A 16,493-nucleotide genomic window follows, 5' to 3' on the forward strand; every position below is an offset into this window, starting at 1 on the left:
AGCTTAGCCTACATTCGCCTATCCTATTATATAAAAAAGTAAGGTTTTGGGTTTGTCCGTTAAGATCTCACTAACCATTGAACCGACGAATTTTCAATTTGGTCGCGTTGTGGTTTGACTTTTTTTTGTTTTTGGTTGTTTTAATGCGATTTTTCATCCTAGATGCTAGAGGCACAGCCGCTAGTAGTTTATATATAATAAAAAACAATTATGTCCAGATATGTAGAACAATCATTTATTAATAATTTGTCTTCTTTAATAATCAGAGATACAAGATAGGACAATTATTAATTATTCTTCCCATTATTCTTTAACTAGCGGCTATGCCCCTAGAGGCCACTAGGAACACTTAAATGGGAAACCGCTAGAAAATGTCATGTGTGACGTCAGGGGCGTCCAAGCTTTTTATTATGGGGGGGGTAAAAATTTTTTAGGGGGGGGGTAAAATGGCGCGCGAAGCGCGCCGCAAATTTATTTTACCCCCCCAAAATTTTTACCCCGGGGATAAAATTTGCTTGGGGGGGGGGTAATTACCCTCCTGAAATCTGTTGGCAGGGGTAAATTTAGTTTACCCCCCCCCCCCCAAAATTTACCCCCGGGGTAAAATATTTTGGGGGGGTAATTTAAATTTTATTAAATATATAGTATTAAAAATACGCGCGAAGCGCGCAAAAATTTTTTTTATTAGAGATTTTTTATTTTGGGGAGGGTATTTAATAAATAAATACCCTCCTTCTAAATAAAAATAAACAGTTTAGATGTTTAGTAACATACACATATTGCAGTATGTATTTAAATCCCTTAAATTTCTGCTAGATTAGAAGCAGTTCATAGTTATACTGAAAAATCATGTATCGAATAGTATTATAGGTTTAGCGAAGAATAAAAACAAAAATCCTAGGATAAATCCGTGTTTTATAGGTCCAGACTAACGGTCTCTTATTAATCAAATCGGATTCGGAGCCATTCTTGAAATAATTTGTAATACAAACCTTATAAAATTTCTGAATATTAATCCCTATATCTGACAAAATAATATAGGTATGTAAAACGAGACAAATACATCTCAATATCACAGGGACAATTGACAACCAGATAGATTGAAAGGTTATCTAGCATTCAGGGAGTAGGGATATAAGGATTCTTATTAATTTTAATCGGTCTGACAGCTTTTTCCAACTTATGTACATGTTTCAATTCAATTCTTTTTACTGAAACTTACGTTATGTGAATCAAATTTGACAAAAGTCTATCCGGGAGGATCAGAAAAAATACAATACTGCTAATAATTTTGCGATTTTTATCTTGATATTCGTGGATAATTGTCTGTAATACGTTGATATATATGATTTTTCATTATGGGTGAGAATCGGTTCTAATTTAGCGGATATTAATTGGTTTTGAAGCATTAATGTAAAATGAATTTTTAACCACTAATTGTAATGCATTTTAGGATAACTTAATAAAGGCATATTCACTTGGTATTTACAAAAAGTAAAAACAAAATATTCCTATGGGGCCAAGGTCCCAGTGAAGGATAATTGAATGAAATTATCCTATTGGTAAAATTGCAAACGTGCAAGTGTGTATAAATTTAAGTGGAGTGAAAACCTTAGGATTTTGCCGTTTTCGAATGTAAAAACCTGACAAAATCTTCTTATTTATTTTATCTTCTTAAAAACCCTTCAAATAATATTTTATGGTCTGTAAGGTAGCAATGCTTTCATGAAAATACAAAACTAGGACTCGGCAGCCGCGCGTCAGCCACGGTTATGTCTCAAATTTAAAGCCGTTTTGATGATTTAAATTTATGTTAAAACAGGCATTGCACTATTTTGGTAAAGTTTAGGGGCTTAAAGGCGGGTTATGCGCGGCTTCTGAGCCCTGCACAATACTCAATTTAAGGAGGAGGATTAAATTTTATTGTACACATTTATTAACTAATCTATACTTGATAGATTAAGTTTCTGTACTTGTACATGACAAAATTCCTAGGTCCTTTAACAATTTATATATATTTGCAATATTTGAGAATCTAATTCTGCAAGTTGTAAATTGATAGGAAAATAAAGATACAAAATTTGGAGAAACACATGGATATAGGGATAGGTTAATTGGCTAAACATACATTTTCAACAAAAGTATTTTATAGAAATTTATGCATTTTCCTAATGTTTTTGAGCAAAAAAGTTTATGAGTAATTAAAGCCCCGGCATTTGTATACCTATTTCAACAATTTCAACTTTTTTTTACTTCTATTTTTGTTAGCGCAGATACTCAATAATAATGTCCAATGCAAATAACCCAATAAATCATCCATTTATGTCCGCTAAATGTTGAGTTGCGTTTGGGCTCGGGCATTCTCCCTACTCTTATTATTAATGTGACTTTTCAATAGTATGAATCATTTTTAACGTTTTTAGTTATGACGAGGTGTTGAGCTGAGAATCGAACAAATCACCTCTCCAAACGAGCGGATGCGCTATGTGTTGTTGGGTAAGTATTTATCTTTTTGGTGTTTGAGGTATATGAGATAAAAAGAAATTTAAATAAACAGTCTATAACCAAAAAGCAGTTTCCAAGGTGAAGAAAATAAAAAAACAGAAAATGTAAAATTATAAAGAATTAATCTCCTGGAGAAAATGTAAAGAAAATATAAGTTTAGAATGGTGTATAAAAGAATATAATTTATTATACAAATATTGACATGGAGGACCTTTTTACCTCACAAATGTTTTTATTTATTTTTAAATCTCTAAAGTATTTTTAAAAGTTAAATGTATATGTATATAATAGTTAAAACATAATAATGTATATATATAATAGATAAAACCTATGCATGACCTATAAAACGCTTCACCTAAGCTGTTAGAGTTATATAGTAAACTAGTTTTTACGCCCCTAGACGTCTCTAGGGGAAATTAATGTGGGAGATACCCTCCCCGAAAATAGTTAAAAACCTTCCCTGGACCTATGAGAAGTTTTGTTGTAAAGGAGAACCATATAGGTTTAGCGGTAAGCGAGATCCTTCGCTACAGACAAAAAACTTACTGCTTTATATAATAGGATAGTTTGAACCAAAATACTACTTTCTGAAGAAAAAAACTGTACAAGTTTAATTCTCGGAATGCTTTCAAGGGTGCACCAAATTATCTAAAAAAACTTGCAATTTCTCTGAAAGTGCCTTGTCGAGCCTAGAAACCCCTCATTTGGAAATGATTTGAAAATAAGGGTAAGTGGGGCAGAATATTAGGTTAGTAAGGTTAAATTGGATACAGAGTAGCCTGTAAGTTTAGGACCTCCACATAGGGATTAGTCAGAACACAGTAATAGTGTCTGACTGATTATGACGTAACAAAAAATTAGCCAATGAGAGGCCACTATAAATTTTACCATTGGTCAATAACGGCCTCTCATTGGCTAATTTTTTTTTGTTACGTCATAATCAGTCAGACACTATTACTGTGTTGATTAGTCATATAGAAAAAAATACCCCCGTTATTTTCAGTTTATTTAAAGATGAGGGAAGGGGTTTTCTGCTCGCTGGAAATCACGAAATTCACATTAATTTAACAATTATTTGGCAGTGTACATATTTTATCAAAATAATTTAAAAATCATGAATATGCAAAAATTTGTTGATGTGGCTTCAACAATAACACGTATCAATAGACAAAAATGTATTTCTTAACCCTTTACAGTCGGGCCCCTTGCCGCACCTTAATCGGTCGGGGGGGGGGGGGCTTCAACGCCCCCCCTTATTATCTCAGTTCCTATCAGAGCTAGAGGGCTAAATTTTTTGTGCAAGTCCCCTGTTTGATAATGAATTTCCTTATATAAGTCTAAGTCAATTTTCGCTTCCTTCACCCTTTTATTTAACAACCTTTGTTTTTAGGTCTTTTTTTACTTAAAAATTTCAAACGGCTGTAATTTTTTTATTTTTGAAGCTAATAGAAAATTTTTTTCCAGAAAATGTTTATCTTTATGTAAATTTTACATTAGAAATATCAAAATATAAATTTCAGCGGCCGCAGCTGTACTTGGCAGCTGCCAGCCACCGCGTTCGGCGGTCGGCGGGAAAACGGCGGCGGATCTTCATGAAATTTTAATACTTTATGTAGACATGTAAGAAAAGCTTAAGTTTAAAATTTGAAGTCTCTAAGTCAAAAATTGCGGCCACAGGAGCCTTTTAAAGATTTCTGGAGACCTGGAGGATCAGGACCTGCAGGATCATACCTGGAACCTGAAAGTGACTTGAACACCTGTATTTCATATATGGATGTACTACTAGAGGAGTTTTTAGTATTTTGGTATGATAAAATGCTTTGTTTTAGTCAAAAAAATATTTTTGCTCTTTACCTGGATGACCCTGCCAGGTTTGCTGGCATCTTGTGCCAGCCAGGATGGAAATATTAAAAAAATTCCAACTCTCAGTTATGTGTCATACCCATACTTAAAAAGTCAAGCAGTTTGGGCTCTTTATCTTTCACACATAGAAAATGAGATAGAAAAAACCGGAAGGGCGGGCGTTCAACGCCCCCCCCCCCCCTAGATATACCACACTTTTCTGGGATCTTGCCAGATCAAGTATCAACTGTGGGGAATACCAAAGGATGACTCCATGCAAAATTTGAGCCGGATCCGGCCAAAACCGGCCGAGATTTTTATAAAAAACCGTTTTTTTTTCGGTTTTTAGGGGGTATCTGTAAATCAAGCCCCCTCCTGGGTACGCCCCAATGATTATTTTTGCTTTAAGGTCTGATCTGAATTCCTCAAAACTGGATATGACCCCTAGAGTTGAAAAAATGGTTAAAATCCGGTCTTTTGGCCGGTTTCCGGCCATTTCCGGCCCAAAAAAAAAATTTTAAAAATCAAAATTTCATCTAAAATTAAAAAAAAAATGCTTTAAATTACATTTTTCATTAATAATTTTTCAAAAACCAAAAACCTTAGGTAATGAAGATAATTTTAGCAACTTAAAATGTGAAAAAAGGTTGAAAATTGACAATCTTGTGTCAATTTGAAAAATGTTGGTAAATCTTAAAAATTTGACGGATTTATACATACATTAGAATTTAGGTTGACTATGGTCTTTAAGACACGCCATATCCAATAAAATTGCAATGAGAAGGTCTAAATGTTTTTCTGAATCAAAATTCCACATACCCTGGCGGTTCCAGGGATATATCATTAAGGCCATATGGCTGGCCAGAAAGCTTTTAACAGTTGGCCGACTAAAAGCCGGATTTGATAGTTATCAACCGTAAAAAGTAGCGATTTTCGTTTTTTTTGCCAAAACTCATGCAGGGAGTTGTTTTTTGGGATTGACACACAAAAGCAAGTTTGTACAACTTTTTGGGGCGGACATTTCTTTACATACGCATTATCTGCCATGGGTGAACCATTTGGCCGATACGCGCCGCCAAAGGCATGATTTTTGACGATTTTTCAAAAAATCTTGGTATTTTGCCCCTCTAGGGGATGACGGAGCCGATTTAGCGACTTAGGACACTTCTTCATTAATGTTCAACTTTTTGAGGCAGACATTTCTTTACTTATGTATCATTCACCTCTGGCGGACCGTTTGGCCATTATTCATCACCAAAATCGCAATTTTCGGCGATTTTGCCGTTCACAAAGTTTCAAAATACTTTTCATTTGCAAATTAAATTGGCTACATTTCATGTGAAGTAAATTTTTTTGTGCGTATAACCGTTTTTGTTCCAGTTAAAATTTAAAAAAAAGGAAATTACTAATTACACCAACCCCATGAAATTTATTTCCCCCCCACAAGAAACAAGTTTGGGTGAAATAATTTTTTAAGACGCAGGCTCCAAATTATCTTATTATTGATTATAACACTTTAATTATGAATTATATTATCTTACCATATTTATGCATAATAATTATGATTATCTTATTATTATTATTAAGTTATAGTATTATAAGTATTAATTATCATATAATATAACCTATTACAAATCAATCAATAAATTATATTACATAACCTATTTTAAATTTATCAATAATAACTCATATTAATTATCATTATCTTTTTATTACTTATTATTTATGATTTTATCATTATTAATCATATAAAATATCCTATTACTAATTGATCAATACTTATTCATATTGTTATAATTTTATTTTTATATTGTAGTAACGACACCATGGAAACTGTCCCAATTTTGTATAACTTTTGCGGAACATGTTCCAGTTGCGTCATATTTTTCTTACCCGAAAAAGAGAAGGGGGAAAGAAAAAAAGGGAAGGGGGGAAGAAAAAAGAGATGGGAGAAAAGGGTATTTTCCCCATCTCTTTTGAAGAGATTTTCTTCCCCCCTTCCCTTTTTCGGGAAAGAAAAATATGACGTAACTGGAACATGTTCCGCAAAAGTTATACAAAATTGGGACAGTTTCCATGGTGTCGTAGTAACTATCACCATTTCTAAATTACTTTATTTGATTATCAATTGAACTACCTAACCTAATACATAGTAATATTATAGTAATTTTTATTACTTTTTAGTTTATAAATAATTGCTAGAGATGAATAATAAGTATTCAGATTTACAAAGTAATAATCATTAGAGATTAATCAGATAATTAAAAGATAAATTAAAAATTATTAAGTAGTAAATATCAGTGATTGAAATGTGCAATTAATTATCAAAATTATGATGTACTAACAATTAGTGTTTAATTAGTTTTAAAATTACAAGAAAAATATAATTATAATTAAAATGTAATATTTTTTGAATTTCAACTTGAACAAAAACGGTTGGACGCACAAAAAAATTTACTTCACATGAAACTGTTTTTAACCTATTTTTAAAACGTATATAAAAAATATACTATGACACCAGTAGAATCAGACTGCAGAGCCTAAATTTGAATTAAGTCCCCAATAAACTTTTTTTGGGGGATTTAAATATTAATTTTTACTGTTGCCGTGATCATTTTGACCGAAGCAAAAGATCTTTTTTTTATTTGGGTAAAATACGTAGCTTTTAGAGTGTTTTGCTTCATAAATATTGTATTCTGGTAGAGAGTAAAATTAGGCCTTATGATTTTACTATAAAAATTCACTAAAAAGTTAATTCTTTATAATATATCAACGAATTAACGAATTTGTGTTCTCTCACTTATTTTAAAAACAAAAAAAAATGGCTGTAAAGGGTTAAATGACAACTAATGTTTATGTAATACAACAAATTTATTTTTGTCACATATACAAATGTGTTATAAAATAAGATTATTCAAACTTATCTTTTAAAATAATTTTAAAAAGTATGTATCTTTTATGTGTATGGTTTTCATTCTTTTCATTTTAATTAAATAAAAAATATTTAACTACATTGGAAATATGTCACTTTGTGAAAACACTCTTTTTTTGAATTTTAAAGAATTATATAAAACAAGACTTCTTATTGGTTAGATTTCAGAATTATTTGTTTTATTGTAAATGTTAGATTTTTCAATGAAATTAATTGTTTTGGAAAAAAAATTATTTCCAATGAACAGAGTAATGTTTTTTTTATTGTATCAATATAAAGTGAATTATATAAAAATGTTCTGTAAGCCACAATATTACCCGAAGTAAAAAAAGATCTTTTGCTTCGGTCAAAATGATTACAGCAACACTAAAAATTAATTTTTAAATCCCCCAAAAAAAGTTTATTGGGGACTTAATTCAAATTTGGGCTCTGCAGTCTGATTCTATAGGTGTCCTAGTATATTTTTGACCCCCCATTCTAAAATAGGTTAAAAACAGTTGAAATGTAGCCAATTTAATTTGCAAATGAAAAGTATTTCAGAGTTATATTGATTGGATGACTCCTTCCCCTCAAAAATGGTCGTTAAAACCTCGTGAACGGCAAAATCGCCGAAAATCGCGATTTTGGCGGCAAATAACGGCCAAACGGTTCACCTGTGGCGGATAATGCGTAAGAAAAGAAATGTCCGCCCCAAAAAGTTGTACAAACTTGCTTTTGTGTGTCAATCCCAAAAAACAACTCCCTGCATGAGTTTTGGCCAAAAAAACGAAAATCACTACTTTTTACGGTTGATAACTATCAAATCCGGCTTTTAGTCGGCCAACTGTTAAAAGCTTTCTGGCCAGCCGTACGGCCTTAATGATATATCCCTGGAACCGCCAGGGTATGTGGAATTTTGTTTCAGAAAAACATTTAGACCTTCTCATTGCAATTTTATTGGATATGGCGTGTCTTAAAGACCATAGTCAACCTAAATTCTAATGTATGTATAAATCCGTCAAATTTTTAAGATTTACCAACATTTTTCAAATTGACACAAGATTGTCAATTTTCAACCTTTTTTCACATTTTAAGTTGCTAAAATTATCTTCATTACCTAAGGTTTTTGGTTTTTGAAAAATTATTAATGAAAAATGTAATTTAAAGCATTTTTTTTTTAATTTTAGATGAAATTTTGATTTTTAAAATTTTTTTTTGGGGCCGGAAATGGCCGGAAACCGGCCAAAAGACCGGATTTTAACCATTTTTTCAACTCTAGGGGTCATATCCAGTGTTGAGGAATTCAGATCAGACCTTAAAGCAAAAATCATCATTGGGGCGTACCCGGGAGGGGACTTGATTTACAGATACCCCCTAAAAACCGGAAAAAACCGGTTTTTTATAAAAATCTCGGCCGGTTTTGGCCGGATCCGGCTCAAATTTTGCATGGAGTCATCCTTAGGTATTCCCCACAGTTGATACATGATCTGGCAAGATCCCAGAAAAGTGTGGTATATCTACCCCCCCCCCCCCCCCCGACCGTTAAGGGTTAAGAAAGAAACTATTTCCTAAAATTCACCGGCTGTGAGAAATTTCATAGAGTAAATTTAAAGAGTCCTTTAAATTAAAAAAATATATAATCAAAAGAGCTGGTGCTTTCCTAATAGTTCATATCGAGCACACCCCCCCCCCCCCCATTGCCTTCCTAACGGTAAACAAAGGCGGAGGGGTATGTGTTCGACTCTGATTTTTATTCATTTAATTTTTTTAAGTTTCCAAAGCCTTTAAAAATTATGCAAATTTAGGAAAGAGCGAATTCAATACTAGAAGAAATAACGGACTTTCTGGTAATGATTATAGTGTTTTGTGTATTTTATTTTAACTTTTACCTAACTGTTACAGGAATCATCATGCCAAACTTGAAATCGCTGTGGCAACTCTAACATACCTAAATTAACGATACAAGCTAAGCGTTACGAATATATGTACAGACTGATTTTAAATGTAGAATCAAAATTTTACCCACTCTTTTTTTTGTCTTTTCTGTTTTATGCATCGTTTTTTAACAACTCTACTCTGAGTAAAAACAACACTGGTATGTAGCTTATATATTGTCCAATTATATTATGAATTAAAAGAAATGTTTTGAGGTAAAAAAGAAATTTTAAAACATAGATAAAACGTCATAATTGATTTTTCATAGGGGGGGGGGGGAAGAAGGTTTGAATTCGACAACCAAATTTCTTATTTTAGTTTTAAAAAGAAAGAAAATTTTTCTATTGGTGATTTGTCCTGGGAGGGTAGTGTTACCCTTCCCCAAAATAGCTATAAACCTTCCTAGGAGAAGCTGCATTCTAAAGGAGAACCATATCGTTTTAGCGGCTATCGAGATTCTTTGGTACAGACACACACATGCACATCTAGATCCTATTATTTTATTATAAGGATTTTTGTAAGTTTTATCCTTGTTTTTCTCAAAGATGCAAACTCATTTACAACTAATTAAAATTAACATTACTCTTTACTGAAACAGTAAAAAGGGGAACAGTAAATAAATGTTTGACAACTAGGGTAAAATCCTTATAATAAAGGAACAGGATCTGTCTTTTTGTCTGTCTTTTTGTGTGTACCGAAACATCTCGCTAACCGCCTAAGTTATATGGTTCTCCTTTACAGGTGTTGTTGTGAAGTTTTTTTAACAGCCGCTAGGTATCCATAAATCAGAACATAAACCTTTTGTAAGTTTTTAGTATTTTTCTTAAGATACTTAAGATTAAAACACTTATCTTTTTTGAGTCTTAGAAGATGCTTTGTTTAAATATCATCGCTAGTCATCACAGGAATCTATGTTTCAAATGTTATTCTGATGAAATATTCGATCGCCTTCAATAAGCTGGTACCACATCCACTCGCTCTGGGGATGAGGACTGGAAGGATCATACCTGGATCATGGAAGGAATACTAACAATTTTTAGTAGAAAAATTTTAATTCTAACCATTTTTAATAATACATAAAACCATTGCGAGGGGCGTTTAACCCTTACCACCCCCTAACCCAAGGGTCAAGGTTTAAGTTAACAATCCAAACCGATAGCCGAGCCGCACAAAAAAAATTTCTTAAATAAGTTCTATTTACATATCTCTGTATCTATGACTAATCCTAAACCTTTAATTTCAAAAGTCAAACTTTTAAATTGGAATTGGTGTTTAGTACTCTTTTTTTTAGATTCTGTGCTATACTTAATACGTTTTTATGTGAGAGTTTAAATGGTTGAAGCGCTGGAAAGTGTCATGTGTGACGTCATAAAAATACGTTTATTATCCATTTCAGGTGTTTTCTTGTCCACTTCTCATCTCATCCCTCCTTTTTAGATTCACTTTCCAGCGCTTTGTTTCGTACTTTTGAGATTCAATGATAACTTTTATCAGTCTGGATTCCTAGTTTTACTTGTAAATCTACTCTTTTTGTTCTTGGATTTGACAGTTAAAATCATGTAACAGCTTTAAAAGAAGACATTCCTCGTAAAAAATAACCTACTGACTAAGGTTTTTAAAGTAAAAGAGTGAATGAAGCAAAAACTGAACCAATCAGTTTTAAATTGAATCTTCTCTTCAGGGAATATACCACCCGGTCCTGTGATGGTTTTAAGCTATTTTCTTGGGGGTGGGACACCCCAAACCTCCCCGAAAAACGAAAAATGCCCTTCCCCCCCCAAAAAAAAAATATTATTTCTTTTTGAAACTAAAAAACGGGGATGGTCTACTAACCCAACGCCCCTCCCCCCAAAAAATCCTAACTTCAATTTATAAAAAAAAATTGCTTCTTAAGTCTAAAATACAGAAATATGGTTTGTCAAAATCAACCCCCCCCCCCCCACCCTCAAGTGCCTCAAGAGGCCTCTAGGGGGCGTAGCTACTAATACATTTTAAGGTAACATTTATTCAATATATAAAATTAATTACAGATTTTTAAAAGAAATATGTATAATTTGTTATTTGATTTATCTCCAAGGTTTTCAAATTCAAATAATTTAATAATAAGTTTATTGAAAGTAAGCTTTTCTATAATTAGGATATGTCCGTCCGACCTTATTTTAGCTTTAATCGTTAATTTATGCATGTTAGAATTGTCCTTTCGATTTCAAACTTGGCATGATGATTCATGTTTTAGTTAGATATCATCTTAAAAGCGTAGCAACTCTAAAATTTTAAGTTTATATGAAAGATTAAAGTTAAAAAAGTAAAATTAATTTGAATTTGATTTGATGGACCATAGGTCAACATTTCTTCTAAGGAGGTGAGTGTTTTTTTTTATTTAGTTCAGATTTTAAATCTTTGTAATTTCTTCTTGTAATATTTTTTGTAAGTTACAAATGAATTTAAAATAATGGAAGGTAGTTAAGCAAGAAGATTTGCTAAATTCCCAAAAAAATTAATTTTTAATTTTTTATTTCTCGCCCAAAAATATAAATAAAAAAGCTTTGACGTTCTTGAATTAATTGTTTAAAATTTGTATGTCCTGTAAATATTTAAAAAATACTATTAATACTGTCTGCAATACGATGGGATGTTTTTACTGTACATATGTCCTTATAATTTGTAGTTTGGTCTGTTATTCAGCTCTTCATCCAGTTGTGCATATTGTTTTGAAAAATACAAGAAAGGTAAGGAAAATAGTTATTTATCGCTTCGTATTATAGTCAGCTTTCCGCGGATAACAAAATAAAAGATAAAAACCAGTTTTGTTAGCCCCGAGTGGCCGGAGGCCCGAGATAACAAAATTGGTATTGATATTATTGTCTTTATTTCAATATTCGTAGAAAATTGTTTATAATACGATATGATACATGATTTTTCATTATGGCTTAGAGCCTGTTCTAATCCAGCGGATATTAATCGGTTTCGAAGCCATACTGGAAATAATATCTATAGTCGGTGTCGTTCACAGAATTTTTTTAGGGGGTGCGCAGAGCGAATCTAATATTTTAATATAACCCTTAATCCCACAATAATAGCCAGAGCACTGTATTAATATTGGATAATCAGAATCAAGTAAGGAACAAACCAATAAAGTTTAGTAATAGTATCCAAACGTTTTACGCCAAGCCAATAAGGAAATTTTGCCACCAGTTTTATTTCCTCTCCCTCCTTTAAAATTTCAACATAACTTATTAAAAAAACAGTTTTAAATTTTTAATGTTTTTAATTCGGTTTTATCTTTTTTTTGTAAATATTTTACCGAAAAAAAATAAAAGTTTTCTATGAAGTGAGAAAAGTAGAAACTTTGTCAACATTTTTAAGCCGGTTTCAAAATACTTTTTAACGCAGAATATCAGGATAATTATCTCTAAGAACAACTGCAATTTTCTGTGATGCTACCTAAATTTTTGGTCATTAGAACCAATGTTTAAACTCCTCTCAAAACTTTTATATGGATCTCTTTCTCTTTCAATAATAACTTGTGCGATGTATCACATTATATTTTACTTATTTGTACGAAATAGATTATTTTCTAGATGGTCAATCAGATTTAAAAATCCCCCCAACTTAAAAAATTCTAGCAAAGATTTTTTTTCATATTTCGGCAATTCTTTATTATAAGAAATTAATTTATTTTTAGCTGACTTTTTACAATAATGAAATTTAAAACCAACTCCTTTTTGTACCAAAATTGTACACTTTCTATTTTATAATAAGGTCGGAATGTCACTACACTGTGTTCCTATTAGACCAATTAATGAATTGGAAGCTAGTAAAAGTTGCTGACTCAGATTATGACGTCAAAAAAATTAACCAATGAGAGGCCACTATAAATTTTACCATTGGTCAAATACTGTGTATACTGGCCTCTCATTGGTTAAATTTTTTTGACGTCATAATCTGAGTCAGCCACTTTTACTAACTTCATGAATTGGGATCTACACTTTTTATATTTAAAAAAAATTTTTTGATTATGTGAGTGTACAATAGGGCGGGTTCATATCGGAATTAGACAAAGAGGGGATATGTAACAGATAAAATTAACCATAAAAACATTTCTGACCGAAAAAGAATTTTAAAAAATTGTGTTTTAGAACACGACCACTAAAAAATATATTTCATTACTTATTAATATGCAAAGACGACATTAAAAAAAAAAATTGAATCAGAACTATGGCTTCATGGTGCTCCCTGGGAAGGCCTTGAGGAGCTGAATCAGGAACTTTTGTCCGTTTCAAAATATCTCGTTCCTAGCCTTAGAAATCACTAAAAAAACACAATTTTTTAAGGTTTATTGAGAATTGTCTAATTTGTAGAGGTTTCTCAGGCTAAGAACAAGATTTTTTTAAACGATCAAAAGTTCCTGATTCTACTCCTCAATGCCTTTCCTGGGAGCACCATGAAGCCATAGTTCTGATTCAATTTTTTTTTTGAATGTCGTCTTTGCATATTAATAAGTAATGAAATATATTTTTTAGTGGTCGTATTCTAAAACACAATTTTTTAAAATTCTTTTTCGGTCAGAAATGTTTTTATGGTTAATTTTATCTGTTACATATCCCCTCTTTGTCTAATTCCGATATGAACCCGCCCTATTGTACACTCACATAATCAAAAAATTTTTTTTAAATATAAAAAGTGTAGATCCCAATTCATGAAGTTAGTAAAAGTGGCTGACTCAGATTATGACGTCAAAAAAATTTAACCAATGAGAGGCCAGTATACACAGTATTTGACCAATGGTAAAATTTATAGTGGCCTCTCATTGGTTAATTTTTTTGACGTCATAATCTGAGTCAGCAACTTTTACTAGCTTCCAATTCATTAATTGGTCTAATAGGAACACAGTGTAGTGACATTCCGACCTTATTATAAAATTATAAAAATTTGACTCACATTTACAAATAGCTATACAATTGAATGTCTGGTCGTCAGCGGTTTTAAGACTTAAGATAAATTTTAAATCATCCAGAGGTGTATTATACTCATACAAATCATTTGCAGATTCCCACTTTGGCCTCAGAAAAAAAATGTCCAAAATCGACCCACCCTAGTGTACAATAACTATTTGTTGTACATATTGATAAAATGGGTGTATAACCATTCTCTTACAAGATAATTGGAGAAATGTATAACTGAAAGTTTTAAGTGATATTTGTATATACAATATACATATATATCTTTCTCTTGAGAAGTAAACTTTAATAATAATTGTTTTGATACACCTGTAGATTATTTATTTTGGTAATGCAAGCGGCTTCGCCCCTAAATTTAATTTTAATTAAGAAGTTTAAAACAATGGATGTAGAATATAAGTGGTTTTTATTACAAGGGAAAAATGTCGTCAATTTAGGTTGCTATTTCCCCTGTCATTCAATGGTCTATTTGTTAATACAGTAGAAGGGGAGGGTATGGTTGAGATCTTTAATTTAGTCAGCTACAAAGTACACTTTATTAGAAAACATGATTATCTGGTGTAAGATCCAAGTAATAACAAATCCATTTCTAAAACTGTTATAAAGATAGTTAAAGCTATAGACAGCGTTTTTAAAAATTGAAAAAAATATTTCTTAGAGGATAATACCGATTTATTTATTTTTCTAAAACTTTCCTTTCGTCACTGACATTTTGTAATGTTGAAATTGTTTTAGTATGGTGATAACAGTTTTGGCAGGCAAACCTACATTGTGTCCAACAACCTACAGGTTCCAGTAGAATTACATCTAATAAAACTGCAGCCTACGCCCCTAACCCCTGCATAAAGGCCAAGCAAAAACAAACAAGCTTTAATTGTTATTCATCGCATCGTATTATAGAGAGTTTTCCGCAGTTATTTAAATGTATAATTGTTGGATTATTTTATGTTTACAAAACAGGGATAATTTTAATTTTATCTTCTGTTGTTGATAACTGTCATAATACGATACGACACATGATTTTTCATTATAGCATAGAAACCACTTTCCATCAAGCGGATTTAAAGCGATGGTTTCTTTGAAGCTAAGCATTTCTACAATTAGTGAGTTCACTATAGGTCCTCCTTAACACATAGCTCTAATTTAAAGGATATAACTTGTTCTAGTACAATAAAACTCAATGAAATTACATACCATTATATTTTTTATTCTTATTTGGTGTTTGCGTCCAAAAATATATAAAGTACTAATTATTATTGCATTTTTTAGACTTCTACATTATCTATTTCTTAGATAATTTGTTTAGCTCTGCTCTTATTGACAGATCTTTTGTTCCAAATAGGAGCAATCCTGTGAGGGTAAAATTATAAATGTTGATCAATGTTAAGTTTATGGTGATGGCATTTGTGACCTCTGTTTTCCTGAAAGTTTGCATCAATGATCCTCTTGTTGTAATTACCTGGAGTAGGTTAGTTTTCTTCAGGGCTCGGCAGCCGCTCGTCAGCCGTATGTAAGCCTCAGTAATCGACATCTTATAACTTTAAAATTTAGCTTGATGTCTAAATCTGTTCCTAAGTAGACAAACCATGTTTTGGAATTTTTTTTAAGTGAGTTTAAATTTAAGACTTATGTACGGCTGAGGTGCAGCTGTCGAGCCCTGGTTTTCTTTCAGTAGTGCAGCTTCTACTTAATTAGGGTATGTTGTACTTTAGCCATTAAGTCCGTAAGAGATTATTTTTTTCGAGTGTTTGTAATACCTTTGGTATTTGGTACTGGGAACCGCAGGGTTAGGACTCCGCAAGGATTTGGCAAAAGAAAATAATAATTCCAAATTTTAAAAAAAGGAAAGGGGTTCTGTGTCTGCTAGATACTCTAAGAGAGGGCACCAGAATTTGAAGCTGTTTTTATTGTCTATATAAAATGACGTCATACAATACACCAAACTGTTAATACAAATGAACAATTATAGGCCAATACACAGACTTAATTACCAATGGCAAGCCAGCATACATTTTGATTGACCAATGGTAGGCTAGTATGACGTCATTATTGTAGGCTTCCAAAGCTTGCAAAATTTGTTTGTTTGTATTTGTTTGTAAATTATTATAGGTATGGAGAGTATGAAGATGAAATAGCTATGGGAACAATTCTTTATGCAATCACAGGAATGTCACAAACACAATTACTTAGTTTTATGTAAGGGAGGCAATACGCTGTAAGTTATATTTGTCTTCATGATTTAAAAACTCTGGAGACAGTGTCCTTTTTCACCGATAACAATTAAAAGCAGTAGGGGTATGTAATAGTCTTTCCTTTTGTATTTTTTGTGAATGTGTTAC

The 16,493-nt window shown here is 32.0% G+C and overlaps 1 protein-coding gene across 1 annotated transcript; it reads left to right on the forward strand.

Moving 5' to 3' along the window:
- Positions 1-11,227: 11,227 nt before the first annotated feature.
- Positions 11,228-16,354, forward strand: LOC145312469 (uncharacterized). The gene is made up of 6 exons (XM_080151727.1): positions 11,228-11,270; positions 11,535-11,555; positions 11,862-11,922; positions 14,890-14,943; positions 15,543-15,622; positions 16,264-16,354. The coding sequence occupies exons 1-6, from the start codon at positions 11,239-11,241 to the stop codon at positions 16,352-16,354; spliced, it is 339 nt and encodes a 112-aa protein (XP_080007853.1). The 5' UTR covers positions 11,228-11,238.
- Positions 16,355-16,493: the final 139 nt, after the last annotated feature.

This window comes from Acartia tonsa, chromosome 2 (assembly GCF_053477335.1).
Source record: "Acartia tonsa isolate MP-2025a chromosome 2, ASM5347733v1, whole genome shotgun sequence".
Lineage (NCBI taxonomy): Eukaryota > Metazoa > Arthropoda > Copepoda > Calanoida > Acartiidae > Acartia > Acartia tonsa.

Coding starts and splice junctions, on each gene's coding strand:
- LOC145312469 (XM_080151727.1), top strand. CDS start 11,239: ATGTATAATTTGTTATTTGATTTATCTCCAAG. Junction 11,271..11,534: donor TTATTTGATTTATCTCCAAG/GTTTTCAAATTC, acceptor GATGGACCATAG/GTCAACATTTCTTCTAAGGA. Junction 11,556..11,861: donor TCAACATTTCTTCTAAGGAG/GTGAGTGTTTTT, acceptor TATAATTTGTAG/TTTGGTCTGTTATTCAGCTC.